General features: G+C 41.0%; 1 protein-coding gene across 6 annotated transcripts in view; it reads right to left on the bottom strand.

Moving 5' to 3' along the window:
• Positions 1 to 19657, bottom strand: part of CTSC (cathepsin C) — a 42465-nt gene extending 22808 nt beyond the window's left edge. Inside the window, exons 1-5 of one of the 6 annotated variants that reach the window (XR_003548817.1) lie at positions 19372 to 19657; positions 16711 to 16856; positions 9746 to 9830; positions 9499 to 9657; positions 7115 to 9001 (exon numbers count right to left, since the gene is read on the bottom strand). Coding sequence is in view for 5 of the 6 variants with exons in the window: in XM_027770451.1 (XP_027626252.1) it covers positions 9513 to 9544; positions 9746 to 9830; positions 16711 to 16856; positions 19372 to 19540 (432 nt within the window). In the remaining variant the exon portion in view is untranslated. Of the gene's footprint in view, positions 1 to 5463; positions 5786 to 7114; positions 9002 to 9498; positions 9658 to 9745; positions 9831 to 16710; positions 16857 to 19371 lie in introns of those variants that run through there. The other 5 variants (XM_027770451.1, XM_027770453.1, XM_027770452.1 and 2 more) reach the window with 5 other exon arrangements.
• Between the last annotated feature and the right edge of the window lie 304 nt (positions 19658 to 19961).

The following is a 19961-nucleotide window of genomic DNA, read 5'->3' as shown; positions in this document are numbered from 1 at the left end:
AGAGTGGATTCAAATACTGGTCACACAGGTCATTGCCTTATACACTGCATACTCCTTAATAAAAAGTGAGAAGATTAACTCATGAGTTAGGTTAACTAATTCCTAAATTGTTGTTCAAGGCCCTTTAAGCTCGCCTAAACTTCCTAGCTGACCTCCTGGTCATTTTCCCACTGTTCAGGTGCCTATGTTTTCTTGGCTATTTCAGCCTTTTCATCATTCCTGCCAAAGGTTTTGATTCAGGGCTGAAGGAAAAGATACTGTTTTCAGAGCAGAACGCCCGCGTGGAACTGAGCTCTGCCACACCTGCATGTGTGAGCCTCTGCCAGTTACTCACCCTCTGTATACTGAGTTTGCCCCACAACATGGGGATGATAATATAGCGCCCCTCCATAAATTAGGTTTTAGTATCTGAACTCTTCCAGTTTTTACACCAGCCTATGAGATGACTCCTTCCACAAAAACAGCACTGTGAGAACAGCACTTTTTGTTTATTCAGTACCTAGGACTAAATAGTAATGATTGATTATTAATTGGGTCAATTAACAAATGAATAGGAGAGAAACAACTTGAGGAAAAATCACTGTATTACTTAGAAAAGATCACTAGGTTGATGTAACAGTTTCAAAAATTCCCTTCAAGCTTCCTAATTGCATGTCCTTACATCTGTGATTTCTTTTTACTATTCATAAAGCCAGTAAATTATTCTTAATATAGACATACTCTTTGTATATATATTAGAGTAATTCTGAGAAAACCATGACAGACATTGTTTTTGTTGTCCAAACTCCAGCCTAGTACACGTACTAAGCTCTCTGTTTTTGTATTATTTGTGATACATCACATTAGTGGGATTTTTTTCCTTTTTTTTTTTTTTTTGGAGAGGTTTTATTTTCTGCTATAGGGCGCGTGTGCATGCCAGACAGAGAGAGACATAGAGACAGAAAGCGAGAAATCACCCCCCAGGGGGGATGGCCACGCCACAATCCCCTCTCCATTCTCCTCTCGGGATCTTGGGCACGCACGCACATGTGCCCTGCGCGAGTTTTAAGCCACCGGGTCCGGGACACAAACCGCGGTCGACTACGTGGGAGTCCAGCAACATAGCCATTACGCTAACTGCTGGTTCTCGGATTATTTTCCTTTTTAAGACTTTATTTTGAGCTGGCCCCAGAGTGAGTTTTTAAGGGAGCCAGATCCCACATGGCCAACCATGGTTTGAATTCTAGCCCTGGTGGAAAAACAAACCAGGGGCATATACATGTGTGTCCCAAATCTTCACAGGATGGAGAAATAGAGGAGACGGGACTGTGGCATACACATGCCCATTGGGGAGTACATCTTCCTTTTCTCTAACAAGTGTATGCACCCTTTATTTTACATTAATCTGTATTTATCTCTATCTGAAATAATTTGATCTTTTTAGAACCTGAGGGAGGACAGAGCTACAAAACCACTGACTAGGACAACTGTAATCTAGGAGAAAAGAGTCAGGAGGCTAGAAGCCAATCACCTTAACTCCCAGGACCCCCACCCTGGACCTGCTATTTCCTTGACTAGAATGTCCCCAGGGTATCTGTCAGCTTTCCTGTTACTATGAAATGCTTCTTATGTGATTTTTCACATTGTCACTAATTAAGAGGTTGACGTTTTGGTCACACTATCCAGCTTGAAATGTGGCCAAATTCTTTTCTAAGGGTTTCCATTTCTATTAACATTGCTCTCTGAAGACTGCCTTATTCAGACGAGATAACTTAAATTTCCATTCATGTATGCCAATTTCTACTGTAACAGATGCTTAATTTCATAACATTTGAAGAACCTCTAAACACTAGCACTTAAGTTTGGAAAACTATCATGATTCAATAACTATTCACTTGCTTCTTCAAAGTAACCACTGAGTTGCAAAACATCCCCAAATCCCCCTTCTTTAACTTCCCAATTATTTTGCCAACTACCCAATCAGACCTACCTAGTAATATTAACCAAATGAAAAAGATCTGGTTGAGATATGTCAGAACTTGGTTATTTATCTTGGATTTCTTACTCGATAGCATTTGTTACTGAGAAGGGGGAAAAATCATTTCAATCTTGAACTGCTGGTTTTCCTGATTATAATAAACTTAGCAAACATTTGAATGCTTGCGTATGTAACACACTGAGTGGAAGATAAAGCTGGAAAGGTGGTTTAATTTAAAGAATCCTGCCCTTGGTGAAGCCTTGGAGTGCAAGTATTAAGCACAGTGTGGGGGAAGTCCAAGCCCACACGACCAATGAATACCAGTCCAGGTGGTTGAACACACCAGGTATATGTATGTGCCCAAAACCCTGAGGATGGAGAAATGGAGAAGGAATTGTGATGTGACCATACCCCACTGGAAGGTACTTTTTTTCCCTCTCTGGTGAGTACACATGCCCTCTACAATTTAAAAAAAAAAAAAAAAAAAAAAAAAAAAGGGCCAGCACGTGGCAGGGCAGTTAAGGGCACTGAATTCCCACATGGCCCACTGCAGTTCAAGTCCCAGACCTGGCATCTTGCTTTCTCACTTTTCCTCTCTCTCTTGCTCTCGCTCTGTGCCTCCCTGGTCAAATTAAAATAAGTAAATAAAGTTAAATAAAATAATTCTTTTTAAAAAATGTATGCAATTTTGACCACATTACAACTAATCCTCAGCTTCTTCATCTGAAAATGAGAGTGATACTATGAGCAATTCTACTTGATTGGATTCTGTGAAGGATGAAGATGATATAAAACTGGAGAGTTCGAAGTTACAAAACACAAAACAAGTAGCAATATAAATACTACTATCTACTACCATGGTGGATACAAAGCTGTTTAATATTTCATCCACACTTTCAAAGAACTTACAACCTATCCAAAACTATCAACGGAACAGCTGACATTGGATCCTATCGAGTCAACCAGTGGTTTCCAAAATAAGATAAATCCACCAGAGGGCTGGGAGGTGGCACAGTACAGACACAGCTGGACCCACAGGGGAATGTCCTACATCTGTGTTTCAGGACTTTCCTGAGACCCTTGGTTCCTGTGTGCCCATGTCAGGGCCAGCTAAGACTGGGAGTGGATCACAGCATGGAGAGTCTGTTGGGTGTGTGTGTCTGTCTCTCTCAGACTAAATAAATAAACTTAAAAAGGATCCACTGGAATATTGGGAAGAAAGTATAATTTCTATTTATATTTGTAATATCAAAATAAAACTGAAAACCAACTTCTACTATTAGTTAATATACAAAGCAACATGAATGCCCCATTCAGCTCCAATATCAGATAAATATCTACAACATGGATGGACACAACTTATTCCCTTTTTCATAAGCCAGCTTAAACTGAGAAGCATCTCATCTAATGTATTCTATCTAACCTTGAAAGAATGAATCAGAGGCTTCAAATACATTTGCAAAGAAACCAGAATTTTCAGATAGTAATGATGCAAACAGAAGAAAATGACCCAACATACATTTGCCTTATTCTTAGTAGGAGTTCGGTTAGCTATGTTAAAGGACAGTTTTGAAAACAGGTGTTTGAAGTGGTTCCACTGCTGCAGTGTTTACTGTTTGATTCTACTTACCAATAAAGCAAAAGTTTCCATTAAAATTTATCTATTAAATTATGATTATACCTAATACCAGGAGGAATTGTTCTAAACTCTTCTAAAGCTCTGCTACTGCCCTGTTTTTAACAAAAATGTGTGACTATGCTGAACTGTTTATTAAAACACACATTAGAAGATGTTTTAGAATGTGAAAAAATCTGAAGTCATGAAAATTACTTCTTGGTAACAGTGACCCTATCATTGCTTTTGGCAACAGAATCATCATAATATGGCATATCTTACATTGTTTTCAAATGATACAATGAAATGTACGGGGCTACTTCAAAAAGTTTGTGGATAATAGAAGTAAAATATTAGTTTACTTCATCGCAAAGAATTTTGAAATCTTTGCAGGTTTTTCATCATACCCATTTTCCATGTTGAAGACCTCTCATTCTCTGCTACAGCACAGTTCTGTGACATTCATAAATCAAAATACCGGTCCATATTTCATAAGAAGCATTAGTATTTGATATGTTCATATCATTTTAAAACTGTATTTCTACGTACAGTAGAATACATAGTTAGCAATTTGGAAATCTAAGTCTAACCCAGCAAGATGACTGACCCTTTCAGGAAAGGATCTTGCATGAAGTGGAATGATTTAATGAAAAACCATAAACACAGAGATATTATATTACAGCAAGATGGAAAACAAAGGTTTATTCAGTTTTTTTGACTTGTCTATACTATAATATCTACCTAAGTACAAATGAACCACTTTTACTGGCTGTCACTTGTATAGTATGGACTTCATTAAATAGTATTTAATGGTAAAAGTCATTAAATGGTAAACAAACAAGAGAAAATTATATTTTCAAACCTATCCAAGAGTATAATTTCTGAGAAAATAACCAACTTTCCTATGTTAGTTCCAAGGACTAGGTCTAGTTTTCTGCCTGCTAACTTTAAAAGTCAAATTTTAATGAACTGCCCAACTATCAGAAAATTTTTACAGTGGTTACAACCAAATAACTTTCAGTCTTTCACTGAAAGAATTGACACATTTACATGTGAAAATGAAAGGTTATAAATTCATTTATTCCCAGTGCTGAAATAATGGTCAATTTAAACCAAAGTATACATTTCATAATTACCTAAGAATTTATCAATTAACCAAGCAGACAAAATCCCTGGGCTCGTTCATTTATTAGAACGCCTCAAAACCCTTTTTTTTTTTTTTTTTTTTTTAGAGGTTTTGCTAAGGGCATATGCGCTCAGCATAAAGATAGAGGGAGAGAGACAGAGAGACAGAAAGCGAGAAATCACCCCCCCAGGGGGGGTGGCCATGCCACAGTCCCTTCTCCTCCATTCTCCTCTCAGGATCTTGGGCATGCATGCACACGTACCCGGTGTGGTTTAAACCACCGGGTCCAGGACTAGAACCGCGGTCGACTACATGGGAGTCCAGTGACATAGCCATTACGCTAACTGCTGATCACATAAACTCTTAACTGTGAGGTTGGAAGAAAAATCTGAAGTCATCTAATCCACTCCTTAGCTTATGCTTCTTACTAGAGGCAGGCAGGGTACAACCTGCAGCATCCGGGCTAATTCAAATCACTTGGGGACTCTCTGCAGCCACAGCTTAGTTTCCCTTGACAGCTAATTTAGTTTTAGTAGTTCTGAAAGTTACAATGTCACTGTTTTTAACTTTCTGAGCCCTATCTTGGCCTCTGTAAGCTTGTAGAAGGAGTGTAACATAAATAAATAAATAGAAGGGGATTTAAAAGTCTAATGTCTTTGTCACTAAATCATTTAACAAATATGGCCTCAGAGTCTACCATAGCCTCTAAGGACACAAAGTAACTATGTATCCAGAGCACAATAAAACCACACAACCACAGGTCACTCCATTTTCTTTCTTTTACAAATATTTATTGAAGGCCCATTTGCCATGTATTGTGCTGTACACAGGGAACACAATGGTTAATAATACAGAGTTGACCCCTTCCCTAATGATGTTTAAAGACCAAAGGGGAAGACAGTCAGGCAATTATTACAGAGGATCTTAAGCATTATTATATTGTGGGGCTTCCTAACACATATGTCTGCAATCTTCTTTCTGCTATGTCTTCTCTTCCACAATCCAAACATTTAAATAAGAATTACAGCAGAAAACAAACAGCCTTTTGTAGTACATATAGGTCAGTTTGGAAGTACATATTTTCATCCTGAAAATAAGTTGGAAAATATATAATATACAGTGTTTTTAGAACTCAGGAGGCAGGTCACCTGATGATATTTTTTAGAGCAGAGAATCAAAAAATAAATATAGCACTCTTGCTTATTTGTGTTTTTGGAATCCTAAAAATTCTTTGTAAGCTGGTATTTCTTGTGTCCACGCACCTGTAAACTTCTGTGTGCATTAGGTGTTGCAGATATACAGGGAGATATACAGATTTTTATTCTGAAAGAAGATGAAGACATGCTTTCCAATCATCACATTACAGCAGTATGAAACCAGAGTTTCCTGCAAAGTGGAATGCGACCAACGTAATGGCTGCCCTCCCACTCATGGAGTGAACTGGGGAGGGTTTCGCTGAGGAGGTAGCATCGAGGTCCTGAGTGATCAATTTATTAGGCCCAGTGGTATGATGGAAGAGAAGTATTCAGGTAGGAGCAGTTGCCTGTACTGTAACTTCATCTTTATGAGTTGTACCTTCCCCAAACAGCAGACCAGTGCTTCTCGGGTGGTATAAAAAGTCATCCGAATCGATAAAGTAGTAATGACAAACTGCTATCTAGAGAAAGATGCTTCTATTCAAGCAGAGATGCAGGACAACAGTCCTCCAAGGTGATCTGGATTAGGGGCAGCCCCACGCTGTAGGTTTCCCAAGGCTGATGTAAAGCGACTGTAAACCAAGTAAGGTTGTGTAGCGAGAAAGAGCTCCAAGTCAGCCATCAATGGGAACAATAGTGTGGGGGAGAGACGGCAGTTTGGCAAGGGCACTTAATATGTATGTGTAGTTTACAAAGCTCTTGCTCCAACTTCTAAAACTACAAAGGGAAGGAGAGAGTACATTTTTGTCTTAAAGAAATGAAGGGGGGGAACCAGCAGTTAGCATAATGGCTATGTCGCTGGACTCCCACATAGTCGACCGCGGTTCGCATCCCGGACCCGGTGGCTTAAAACTCACGCCGGGCGCGTGTGTGTGCGTGCCCAAGATCCTGAGAGGAGAATGGAGGAGAAGGGCATGACCATCCCCCCTGGCGGGTGATTTCTCACTTTCTGTCTCTATGTCTCTGTCTGTCTGGCGAGCGTACACGCTCTATAGTGAAAAACCTCTCCAAAAAAACAAAAAAAATGAAGGGACCCTGGTTTAGGTAAGAAAGTGAGTAGCCTCCTTGGCAAAGAAACCTAAGCTTCAAAGCAGTTCTAGTTATGACTTCAAAAGTCAGAGAAACACATAGTCTTTTCCAACATGCATGGTCCTAATAGACTGGAATTCACCAGAAAATCTACCAAGTGTAAGTCTAACTACACTTCTTCTTTTAATAAGTGGAATTTATTCTTTCTTTTTCTTTGATTCTTTAGCCCTAAGGAAGTCCTCAAGGCTTTAAAGACTTGGTCTGGTCATTTTAAAGTTAGATACTGAGTAAGCTTAAACACCTAAGGGACTAATTTTCTCTATTATGAAAGGACACTAGTAATATCTACAGGGTTTTTGTAATGCAAAATTTTACTAGCACAAAGCTGGAGCCTACTTAGAAAAAAATCAACACTCATTAACTAGACCATCTTTCTGGCCAGACATACTGCGAAAAGATCTCTCTGGCAGTCTGGCTTATCTGAGACAGGCCCTCCACCAGATCATCTTACTTCCCCTAACTTATATCTGTGCATCTCGAGAGATCCTGAAGCTTTACTTTCTCTTACCATAGGCTCTGGGGTTACTCAAGATAATTAGAGACCAGGAACGCACCCAGGGAGAGAAATTAAACTGTGACTATAACAACATCCAAAGATCTAATCTTGATCAGTTTGGAAAAATCATTCAATTTTTGAAGTGTATTCAAAAATGAAAAACAAAAAAAGAGTTAATGGGTTACATGTGTTCCTTGTATTAAAAAGTTGAAGACTGAAGCCACCCCAGACTTCATCTCTTCCAGGTATCTTTTCCTCTGTCTCGTGTAGTCTCTGTCACATTCCAAAAGGGCGGTTAGCTGCTTTCCAAGGAAATGATCAGGAGCACAGCCGCCTTGGAGGTAGGTCACCAGGACTCCTCTGCATTCTACATGCAAATAGACTCCAGAAGGGACTAAGAGCTGCCAGAGGCCTCTGCTAGCTGCTAGAGGCAGGTCCACTGCTGCAGGCTCCTCTGCCTCTTAGCCCCAGCGTGTTCTTGGCTGTGGTTTTACAAGAGCCTCTCAAAGGATGCTCTATGTAATAACTACAAGACAATAAAAACTAGGGTTATAAGCCAGCAAGGATCATGCTGTCTTTTAATACTACTCGATCATATTCATTTTTCTTAAAAAAAAAAAAATACCACTAATATTTGAGATCCTGGTATTTTTAATGCTTCTTAAGACATTCCCCAAAAGCCGCCATTCTCAAGCTGAACGTTAAAGCGACATGCGCACAGCCAACATGCTTACCAAGCACATGCATCTCAGAGTAACTGATGGTATAAACCTGATGTAACTGACATGTTCTTAAGGAACAGGCTAAATTCTAGCAATGCAGGTGCATTAATTTATACCCCTTACTAATTCTCAATGCAGGCTTAGTGCTTCTGGGATCCTGTATGTCTAAGTACTAGGTTAGTTCCCACGTGCACAACAGGTATCAGTCTACTACCTCTTCTACTTGGGGGTGGGGAGGTTGTCTCCCTAAGAAAGAGGAAGAGTAACAAGGCTTAGGACAGAATTTCATGAACTGCATTCTGAAAGTACCTCAATTTTTTGGTGGGGAAAATATAGTGAACCACCAGGGCTAGGATTCAAACCCTAGTCAGCCATGTGGGATCAACCTCCCTTAACCACCAGGTTATGGGGCTGGCCTTCAACTTTACCCTCTAATGACTCATTTTTACATTAGGTTTTAGACAACCAAATGTATTTAGTGCAAATGATGATTTAAACATTACATTCAATAATCTGAAAGTGAAAGGAATGAAGAGTGAAAAAGAGCCTCTTCTTTCTAGTCAATATTCTGTTTTGGGTAGAGGCAAGTTTTACAACGATGAGTAAAAGGGGCTAACAGGTGGCACAGCTAAGTGATGCCTCTGCAAGGCTGACCTACCACATGAGAAGGTTCTGGGTTTGCATCTGTAGCTCTTCTTGAGTATGCCAGGTTGGAAGGGGGTGGACAGAGGCATCCAGACCCTATTGGGATACTGTCTCTCATCTCTCTCTCACTTATAGAAAAAATAAATATGTAGACCCTAAAAAAAATGTAAAATGATGGTCAATGTCTCACAGGGATAAGTGAACGGTTTGTCAATTTCCCTAACCTTGTTCTACTGGACAGCAAACCTAAAATGCCAGCCTCACACTGTTCTTCCTTAAGGCAGTCTTTTCAAGCAAAGAATAAGCAACCTGAGGCAGCATAGCTACTTCAAGAATGTGCACTGGGACCAGCAGTTAGCATAATGGCTATGTCACTGGACTCCCATGTAGCCAACTACAGTTCGAGTCCCGGACCTGGTGGCTTAAACTCACACCAGGTGCATGTGCGTGTGTACCCAGGATCCTGAGAGGAGAATAGAGGAGAAGGGATTGTGGCGTGGCCATCCCTCCTGGGGGGTGATTTCTCACTTTCTATCTCTCTGTCTCTCTGGCGAACACATGCGCCCTATAGCAAAAACCTCTTTAAAAAATGTGCACTGAACTTGAGTCTACCGTCTTTCCACTTTACCTTTGTGGGTTCACAGGTACTTACGTTACGACTGTCATTCATGGTACAGCTAACTTGACGCATGCAGACACTAAAGTGGAAAATCACTCCCATAAAATGATGCAGGCAAGTGAGAAACAGCAGATAAGCAGGCTCAAGCAAGAAGTCTTTAAGAAAACCATAATCTTGCCAGTCTCCCTCTCTCTGATGAATGAAAAGGCATTCATTTGCAAAGGCACCAGAAAGGTGGAAAGCTTGCTTTGAATAAGAAAAAAAATTCAACAGAGCTCACCCAGTTTGTTCCTCAGATGTGGCAAATCATATATCCCCACAGTTCCCAGCTGCATGAACAACTGACTGACAAAATCAGTGACATCCTACAAAGAGTTTACAATGGCAAACTGAATCATAATGTTGAGATGAAACACCATCATGAATGTAGACATGATATAGTTAGGCAAGCATTACGCGCTAAACGTCTGATACTCTCCGTCAATTGAAACACTCCAGCAAGCTCCAAGTGGTTTTTTAAAAACACAAAACAAACCCCCCACAAAATCCTGAACTTGATATATTGAGTGTTTGTTTGAAAAGTACAACTATCTCAATAATAACTCTTCTAAAATTGTTATATCTTAAAAAATGAACCTGAAAGGTACAGTGGGAAAATGGCACAAATTACAAACCCTTTATTTTAGAAACGCAACTGACATTTCTGGCTGTTGTGACGAACTTAATACTGTAAGCCACTAGCACACAAAATGGACAATTCAATTTTCTGGTATGGATTTGTTGTTGTATTGTTTTGAGCAAGAAACCCGCTGTAGAAACACTTTGGGCAGGTGGCGTGGTAGTTAAGTGTGTTGTACTCCCACATGGCTGTGATTCAAGTCCCGGATCTGGTGGCTTGCTTTCTCATTTTCCCTCTCTCTGTCCCTCTCTAGTCAGATTTAAATAAATAAATAAAGTTTAAAAAAAAATCACTTTGGATAGTATTTTTCAGTAGTTCTGTTAAGATTTAGAGGGTCTCAAATAAGATTAAGAAAATTAAGAGAGGTCAATTAGAAATCAATGAGATTTGTTTAACTATCATCAGACAAAAGTTTCAGCATTAATGAGTCTAATTTTCCTTCTATGTATTTTCCTCACTTTTCAAATTAAAATCTGAGTTCCTTCTCTACTGTTCCCCTTTCCAGTCAATTTCTTTTACCACCTCAGAGAAAGTGAAATGATAAGTGGTAAAATGTATGAAAACCTTTGCAACTTGAGGGCTTGAACTTAAGTTTGCTTCATTCACTTCCTTCTTCTGGGCCCTCTGGTAATGAGGACGCTATAGAAAAGCTCTATGCATGCTTGTCATAAAAATGAACAAAGTACATAAATGCATGAAGAAAAATATAATCATTTATCCCCCATCACATAAAGTCAGTCATAATTATCCATTTTTATATTCCATTTTGTTTTATCCCAGTGTTTTTTATAAGAGGTTGGAAACTTTTAACATGCAGGTACTCTTGTTTTCCATTTATGAGAGAGAGAGGAAGTGAAAGACAGAGCTAGGTTTTGTTTTTTTTTTTTTCAAAGACATTTTTGCTATGGGGTGCATGTGCTTGCCGTAGAGATAGAGAGACAGAAAGTAAGAAATCACCCCACAGGGATGGCCATACTGTAATCCCTTCTCTGTTCTCTCAGGCTCTTGGGCACTCAAGCACGCCCCTGGCGAGTTTCAAGTGGCCGGGTCCGGGACTCAATCTGCGGTTGACTTGGTAGTCCAACGATGTAACTGTTATGCCATTTGTTGGTCCCAGAGCTAGGTATTTTTGACATTTTTACTATCTCATGCTCTTTCTGCCCTAGCCTTCTAAGTAAGGTTATGTGATCCACAACTACAACCACAGTGTTCAGCTGGCTCTGGAAATTGAACCAGTGTCTCCCATGCCTTCAGCCTCCCAGGTCTGGTGCTACGTGTGCACCTCCAGGGCTGGGACTGCAGGTATTTGTAAGAGGTGCACATCTGCTGGAGTGCACCAAGACTAAGCAAAAGATAAATGCTATTAAAACCTGATAATCTGGGGACAGCAGGTGGCATAGTGGCTAAGGCACTGGACTCCCACATGGCAAACCATGGTTCAAGCCCTGGACCCAGCAGCTTGAAAATCACTCCCGGTGTGTGTGTGTGTGTGTGGTTGTGTGTGGGTATGTGTGTATGTGTGTATGTGTGTGTGTACCCAGAATCCCAAGAAGAGGATGGAGAAGGAATTGCAGCACGGCCATCACCCCTAGAGGGTGGTTTCTCACTTTCCCTTTCTGCTCTCCCTGCTGAGTGCATGTACCCTATGGCCTACAAAGTGGCCAGCAGAGAATATGAAGGGGTTTTTAAAACTGTGGGAAAAAATAGAATTAAAGCTCAAGTGTATGTTGGTACAAAAATAAATAAATACAACCCAGGCAGTATTTTTACAATATACACATGTTCCATGAACTTTCTGAAAACCTCTCCCATTGTCTTTTGTTTTGGCCATCACAGTATTTTAAAGGAAAACTGAATGTCTCTGAGTTTCCATTTTCTCATAGGCCTAATCACTCCTTATTGTTTGACATAAGTTGTTGCAAATCCTTACAAATGGGCCATAAATTTATACCAGTCTTTTACCCCTGTAAGTGTTCAGATAGGTAATGGAATGCCTGAAGGAAGTTGAATAAGATATCTTTTAAAAATATTATACACCCAGAGCTTCCTGCCAATTCAAACTATACAAAAACTTTATGTCAAGATTTATGTTTTTCTGAGATTTATCTAACTTGAAGTCACATGCTAAAAAACGTACACTACCCCTATTCCATTCCTAATTTTTCAAGCAGTTAAAACAAGGTCAAAAAGGGCTTAAGAACTCCAAATCATGAAAAATGCTCATCTTTGAGAGAGGCCTGAATAAAAAAAATGTTTTAATCACCAGTGTACATATTCACTAGCGAAAGACAGAGAAAAAGAAAGTACCCTCCAATGGGGCATGTTTGTGTTACAATCCTTTTTCCTCTGTTTCCCCATCCCGTTAGGATTTGGGACACACACACACATGCACCCAGCGTTATTTTTCAAACCGCCAGAGCTGGGATTTGAATCACAGTTGACCATAGTGGTTCTGGTTTTGTACACAAAGCAATTAACTTCTGCACTACAGATCCAGTCTTAAGTAAAATTTAATAAAGCAAGTCCCTAGAAATAGCTTGCTGCAATTACTTCAAAGTTGGAACACTAGGCCAGATGGTGGTGTGATGGTAAAACACGATGTTCTGGGAGGGACCCACATGGGAGGTTCCATGTTTGCACCTGTGGACTTCCCTGAAGTGTGCTGGGCATGCATCTGGCATCTGCCCATGACCTGAGGGTGACTGACGAGGGGTGCTGGGCATGCATCTGGCATCTGCCCATGACTAGGGGTGGTGGCAGCTTCAAAAGTCTGTGTAGAGTACTGTGTCTGTTTCTCTGGCTCATGGAAGAAATAAATAAAAGCAAAAGGGATGAGAAAGCTCTGCCTGTCTGGTTGAGCTACAAGATGCTTAAGGGAGCAGAAGATTGAACAGGAGCATTAACAGAATACCCTACATTAATTACCTTCTCAACAAACTCTAGTAGGAACAATGATAGAAACAAAGTTATGAAAGTACACCTGAAGAGGGTATAAGAAGGTAGATGGTAGGGGCCAGTATAAGTCTGCAGAGAATCCGGAAATCCCACTGCTTTGTAGAATAACACAGAGAATAAAGATGGCAAATGTACATAGCAAAAATGTATGTTTCTATAAGAGCTGTAGGTAGGCAGTGTTGCAGTTTACATAAGACACTTAAAATTGAATAGCAAATACTACACAGGCTTTGAGGATTCCTCATTTTTAAAAATACTTTTTAATTTAAAGGATACTTTCTAGTCTCTAGGAAAAACATTTGTGTGCTTTACTCATTGAAAAGGCTTGTATTTTTCTTCTACATCTTTCCCAATATGGTTTCCCAACATGCTCTAGGATATACCCTAACACCTGTGATAAAATCCCATGAAAATTTTCTGTCAACTGCCACCAGAAGTTCTTGGCTTTCCAATCATCTAAAGTGAACTCCACCCTATCATTTTCCATACATTTGTAAACTCTACTTCCTGCAGTTGGATTTGCAGAATAATATGGCATTTTGTCAATTGGGAAACTATGTTTCTCTGGAACTATTTGATTGTGTTAATAGAAAATTTTAAATAAGTCTATTGTGTATGTTCTACACTGTCTAACGAAATTATGCTCCTTATCTTAAGACTTAACTACTTACCAATGAGAGTTGATTTTCCTGCAGGAAAAGAAAATATGACTCTGATAACGGTTCTGTCAAATGGGTACTTGATAAAATATTCTAAAATTAGTAGGGTGAGAACACTCCTCATATTGTTATTCCTAATGAGAGAAAACTCATGACCAATGTCATCCAGAAGCATAAGATGAGGCAGGGTTCTACCCTACCAGGGTGTATGTATTGACTCTTCCATGTATACTTGGGAACATACGTGACTTTGTCTTCAAAAAGTAGTTTCTATTGATTTCATGTGATTAAGGTCCTGAGGCTTGCATGTGATTTAAAAAAAAAAAAAGTAGTATACCAAATTTTCATTCAAATACCAGCTATTGTTTTTATCCTCACCAGCTCTAGACTCCTATTTAAACTGAGAATAAACTGATGAAAAATATTAAGAGGGAAACTGCCTATGCCTATTTCTGAGTATTACCTATCTGGTAATGCAAGTGATTCTAGAACTTTCCCTGTTAGCTTTGCTAATTCTGCAAAGTGGAAGAATAAAAAGTTTTCTAAGTCCAACAGGTTCACTATTTATTCATCTATTTTTATTCTCCATCTCCCACGTAAGTTAATAATTTATTCATCTTATTTCCCATCTGAATTCTACTCTATCCATTCATTTTCATTTGTTAACAAATACCAACTAAGTGGCTATTATGTGTTAAACAAGAAGATGAAAAGGAAGGCAACAATGACAGGAAATTATGCACAAGGCTTGCACAGTAACAACTGCCTTGAATATCTTTCTTTGTGCACTAATTCCATAGTTAACTGATTCTTAAACTAAAGGTAAGGAGTGTTTAAAGGAATGTGAAAGAATAACTATTAAGAGGTCTTTAAAATTCTGGCTCACCAATATGTAGACCAATAATTGTGTTCAGGTTGGACATGCCTATCACATATCCATTACAATTTTTATAATCATAGATACCGTTATGAAAAATGCATAGTAGCTGGAAGTGATATTATAAATACTTAACAATTCATCACGTATGGGCTTAAGTAATTAAATGGACCATCAACAGCCAGCATGAACAGACTACCTAGTCTAGTTGAAGAGAAGAAACTTTTTCCTCCCCTTTTTTTCTTCTCCTTCATTTTTTAATGGGGTCCTCATTTTATTTATTTTCAGGTTTTTGGTTTGCGTGTTTTGCCATAGGGCGCATGTGCTCACTGGAGGGAGACAGAGAGGGAAAGTGAGAAATCACCTTCTGGGAGGAATGGCCATGTCACAATCCCTTCTCCTCTATTCTCCTCCTAGAATTTTGGGCACAGACTCACATGTGCCCGGCATGAGTTTCAAGTTGTCAGGTCTGAAACTTGAGCTGTGGTCAGCCGTGTGGGAATTCAGCACTACACTACCTGCTGGCCCCTGGAGTCCTTATTTTAAAAACTGTTCAGAATTATTCAAGAAATACAGTAGGGCCAGCAGATGACATGGTGGTTAGTGCACTGACCTCCCATATGGCTGACAACATTTCAAGTCCTGGATCTAGCTGCTTGAAAATCACACCAGGCATGTGTGCGTACTTGCCCAAAATCCTGAGAGGAGAATGGAGGAAAAGGGATTGTAGTACGGACATCTCCACTGGGGGGGTGATTTTTCACTTTCTCTACCACTGTCTCTGTCTCTCTCCAGTGAGCACACACCCCCTAAGACAAAAACCTAAGTAAAGAAATACAGTTGGCTCAAATGGTAACCATCTGACAGTCACGATATGAAGTATACTGTATATGATAACATATATCATCACAACTCACAGAAGAAACCACACTAATTTAAAAGTGAGGCCTTTGTTGGTACGTTGTCTTTTCTAACTTTAACAGACTCATTTCTGACTTTCCCACAAATCTCTATAACTGGTCAATGCTTACCAGATGCTCCAAAGACAACAAACACTTTCCCATGAAAAAGTCCATCTTTGGCAAACTCTATGCTTAATGAGAAACAGCTACCTTCAGGATTAAGGGTTCAATTTATTTGATCATTTAATACTCAGCTTACAGGAAAAGTTCCAACTTCAGAAGAAAACTGCAGTGTGTGCAGAACTATAATAATTGAGAATGCGTCTGCCATTGGAAGTGGTGAGCTATGGCTGGGCTACCTTTTAATTGGCCTTGGCAGAACTCCTATACTCTTTGTCTTAAAATAGTCAAATAAGTTACTCATTTTAATATATTTAGTACATTATATTACACTAATAGGTCACTTAAATCATTCTCTCAGAGCCAGCAAGTAATAATAAGGATAGGGTAACTCCAGGAAAACAAAATGTATACTCTCCACATTTTTCCTACAGATTGAGTATGAAGGCAAATGACGAAGACAACATTCAGAAACAAAGATGTAGTAATAAAACAAATGAAGAATTTAGTCATACTTATTGAAATGTAAACTTAGAGTGGATTCTACATATGTAAGCACAGATCTGTTTTTTTCCCCCCTATACCTACTGAAATCCTAAGTATAAAGGAAGTGGCAAAATTATACCATCTGACTTCGCTTGTGAACAGTGTTATCAGTTCTGGAAGGGTTTTTTTTGTTTCATTTTGCTTTTTTAAGCAAAGTCTGGCAATGTTGTCATCTTTCTCCTCCTCGCTCAGCCACCCAGCTGGGGCTCTAGACATACTAGATCACATCACGTTTAAATTATTTCCAAACAAGCTCTCCTAGTGTTGCCCCATCCAGCTTCCAGTTTATAATCCTTCTTCCTCAGCCTCCTCGGATCACTGGGATTTAGAGGAATACGCCACTGTTTCCCACCCATAAATTGGACCAGAAACTGAACCTAAGTTTCCCATGTGGTGTGGTTCCAGTCTGGTTATTTTTTAATCTAAAATTAAAATTCTGAGGGTCTCCTAATCTGAAGAGGCTTGAGATAGCAAATCACTGAAAATAGAGTTTCCAACAAAACTAACCTTGAAAAAGGCAAACCACTTGTAGTCATTCAATATAACCTCAAAGCCTTGGTTGTAAATGATAGTGAAATGACCAGAATTGCCAAAGTCATCAAATGCCGTATCCATCTTCTGAAGGTGCACCACTACTTTTTTTTCTGGTGGTCCTAAAGAAAAGAAAAAATACACAGTAAGGAAAAATTATGTGGATTTCAATGGAGTAAAGAATCTCCTTTATTTTTTCAAGCTGCCTTTCTTTTTCCCCCCAGACTACCTAATTTGAGCCCAGTCTGTCCTGTAGAGAAACTCGAGTCCCAGGGCATCTCTGTAACCTGGTGGTTACAGGAGCAGATCTCACATGGCTGACCAGTTTGAATTCCAGCCTCAGTGGGTTGAAAGAAATACTGGGTGTATATGCATGCCCCAAATCCTGACAGGTTGGAGAAATGGAGGAGGGTTCACAGCATGACCAAACTCCATTAAGGCATTCTCTCTCTCACCCTCCCTTCCTCTCCACTTCTCCTGTGAGCACATATGCTCTCTGGAAATTAAAAAGGAAAGGAAGGGAACCAGCAGTTAGAGTAATGGCTATGTCACTGGACTCCCACGTAGTCGACCGCAGTTCGTGTCCTGGACCCGGTGGCTTAAAACTCACACCGGGCGCGTGTGCATACGTGCCCAAGATCCCGAAAGGAGAATGGAGGAGAGGGGATTGCGATTGCGGCGTGACCATCCCCCCTGGGGGGTGATTTCTCGCTTTCTGTCTCTATGTCTCTCTCTGTCTGTCTGGCAAGCGTATGCGCCCTATAACAAAACCTCTCCAAATAATAAAAAAAGGAAAAGAAAAAAAGCCCGAGTCTCCAACTTATTGTCTCTGCCTTTGGTCCTGGAGGGCTCTCAAAGACAGATATGGCATAAATCCCAGCAGGCTTAGAGACCCCTAAAGAATAGTCTCCACATTCCCAGAGCATCCAAACACAGAAGAAATCTTTCACTTAAGAAAATGGGGGGCACAGCCGGTACAGTGGTGGTTAAGGCAGCTGGATCCCCATGGCCAACTGCACAGTTCAGTCTCAGGCCTGGTGTCTTGATAGCAACACCTCTTGGCAGGTGTGTGTGCTCACAATTTCAAAAGAATGAAGAGACTGAGAAGAAAGAATCCTGGCATGACCATTCCCTGAGGGGGTTGCTTTCTCACTTTCCTGTCTGTCTCTCCAATGAGGGCACATGCCCTGTGGCAAATTTTTAAAAAAGAAAATGAGGAATGAGGGAAGTTGGAAATTACAGACACAAATGAGACAAAGTGGCAGTCAAAAAAGTGAGAACTATAAAACAAAGGCTGTGATGGGGAGACAAAAGAAGAGTCAGAAGGCCATGAGGAGGACAATGTGTGAATCCCGGGAGACAGGAAATGATCGGTTCTGAGAAGTAGAATGGAGGCTTCTCCTCAATGGCCCTACAGCTTAGAACCTCTGAATCTGAGTCTTTTCAAAGTAGTCAGTAAATATGAGGTTTCCAGCCCATAAAAGTCATTTGTGGTTATAGGAATTAAAACATTTAACCTGCAGAAGATGAGGGCTCAGATCTGTGGGTATTTTTAATGACTAGATTAATGTCAAAAGTAGGTTTATAGGCAGAGGTTGCCTGAAAAGGGTTGGTTCAGCTGTGTCCAACTGGAGAGTTCTACAGTGTAGACAGTTATTTACATGTTTGAACTCTCGGTGTGAGAGAGTGCATGCAAATCCTACTGCCTTCTGCTACCACCTTCAAGCTCAGCTTTGGAAAGAAAATGGTTAAAATGCCTAGGATTACAAACCAGTCACCTGGAGTGTGACAGTTAAGTCATTTTTTATTTATTTTTTTGGTCACAGATGACTTGAGAATCTTTATTCGGCTGACAAGGAAATGATAGCTGAGAGCTTCACTATCCATCCAGCTCAGTGCTGTAAGGGTTTGGGCAGACCGAGGGTGCGACTCTTCTGCCCTTGGTTGTGCCGCTGCTTCCCCCCTCACCAGGTTCGCTTCCCCCCTCACCAGGTTCAGAAGGCATCTGGATACACAGGTTGCTCAGACACTAGGGATTTACTGAGCTCCTTCCATGACTCAAGCATCGGGCTCAGCTCTGGGCACTTTCAGGAACATTAATAATTACTGGGTGGAGAGTTTTAGAAAGGAAAGGTTTTCTCCACCTTCCTGCAAGATATGAGTGCAGCATGGTACTAGAAATTCTTAAAGTCCTAGTACTGGCACCAACATACCCCCAAATAAAAACTGTGGGGCAAGAGTACGAGAATGTGGTACATCTACGGTTTCTCAGCTCACATGTCTTCACCAATTAACAAAAGAAAAAAAAAGCCACCTTGAAATAGGGAGTCAAAATATTGCAGTGCTCAGCTGTATTAAAAAAATTTGTTTTAAGAGGAAAAAAAGTTCATGAAAAAGTGTTGAGGCCCTAAGATAACCTACAAGGTTGTTAAGTTCGAAGTTCTAAACTCTGAGTTGGCCGCCATGGTGCAGAAGGTGCCCCCCCACCCCCCAGAGGGCTGGGACAGTAGCCACGTTGTTCCTGCCCCCAGGAGCAGCACAGGAGCTGTGGGTGCAGAGGGTGGTGCTCAGGAAGGGCCCCAGGCTAGAAAGGAAAAACCCGAGGGAAGTTCTCGAGTCCAGGCGCTGGTGGCTTACCCATAACCGAGCAGTTGATGCGCTGGGACCCGCTGGCACCCACTTGGAAGACCCAGGTGCCCAGCAGCTCAGGATAGGTGCAGTTGGCAGGTGTGTCGCTGCGCACGGTGAGGACGCCGGCGAGGACCAGCAGGAGGGTGGCAAGCAGCGAGCGGGGCCAGGGACACATGCTGGCCGGACCGGGGACAGGCGAGGAAGACAAGCAGGAACTAGAGGCCAGGGAGATGACCCAGGGTCTCGCCCGCCTTCAAATAGCCAGGAGGCCCGGAAACCCGGGCTGAGGGAGGCGGGCTCTCCGCAGGTGGGGGCTCCGGGGAGCTCCCTCCGCTCCCCACCTGGCCCTGCGGGACCCTATACTCAAGAAAGCTGGAGACTGATTCTACTGCTAGGGAACCTTTCAAAATCTGGCAGGGCCAGGGTGATTAAAAGGGAATTTAGGAGTCATAAGCCAGTCCGCAGGCGACCCAGACCTTGCTCCTTGGACCGAAGTGGAGAGAAGCGGAGAGGAGGGAGGAGGAGGGGGAGATGGGGAGAGACTGAGAGGACGTGGGGGTGGGGAAAGCAGAGGTGATAAAAAGACCGAGGGAGGG

The sequence above is a fragment of the Tupaia chinensis genome, unplaced genomic scaffold (assembly GCF_000334495.1).
Source record: "Tupaia chinensis unplaced genomic scaffold, TupChi_1.0 Scaffold000139_1, whole genome shotgun sequence".
NCBI classification, from domain to species: domain Eukaryota; kingdom Metazoa; phylum Chordata; class Mammalia; order Scandentia; family Tupaiidae; genus Tupaia; species Tupaia belangeri.
Note: the sequence above shows the minus strand (reverse complement) of the source record. Positions and strands in the feature narration are given on the sequence as shown.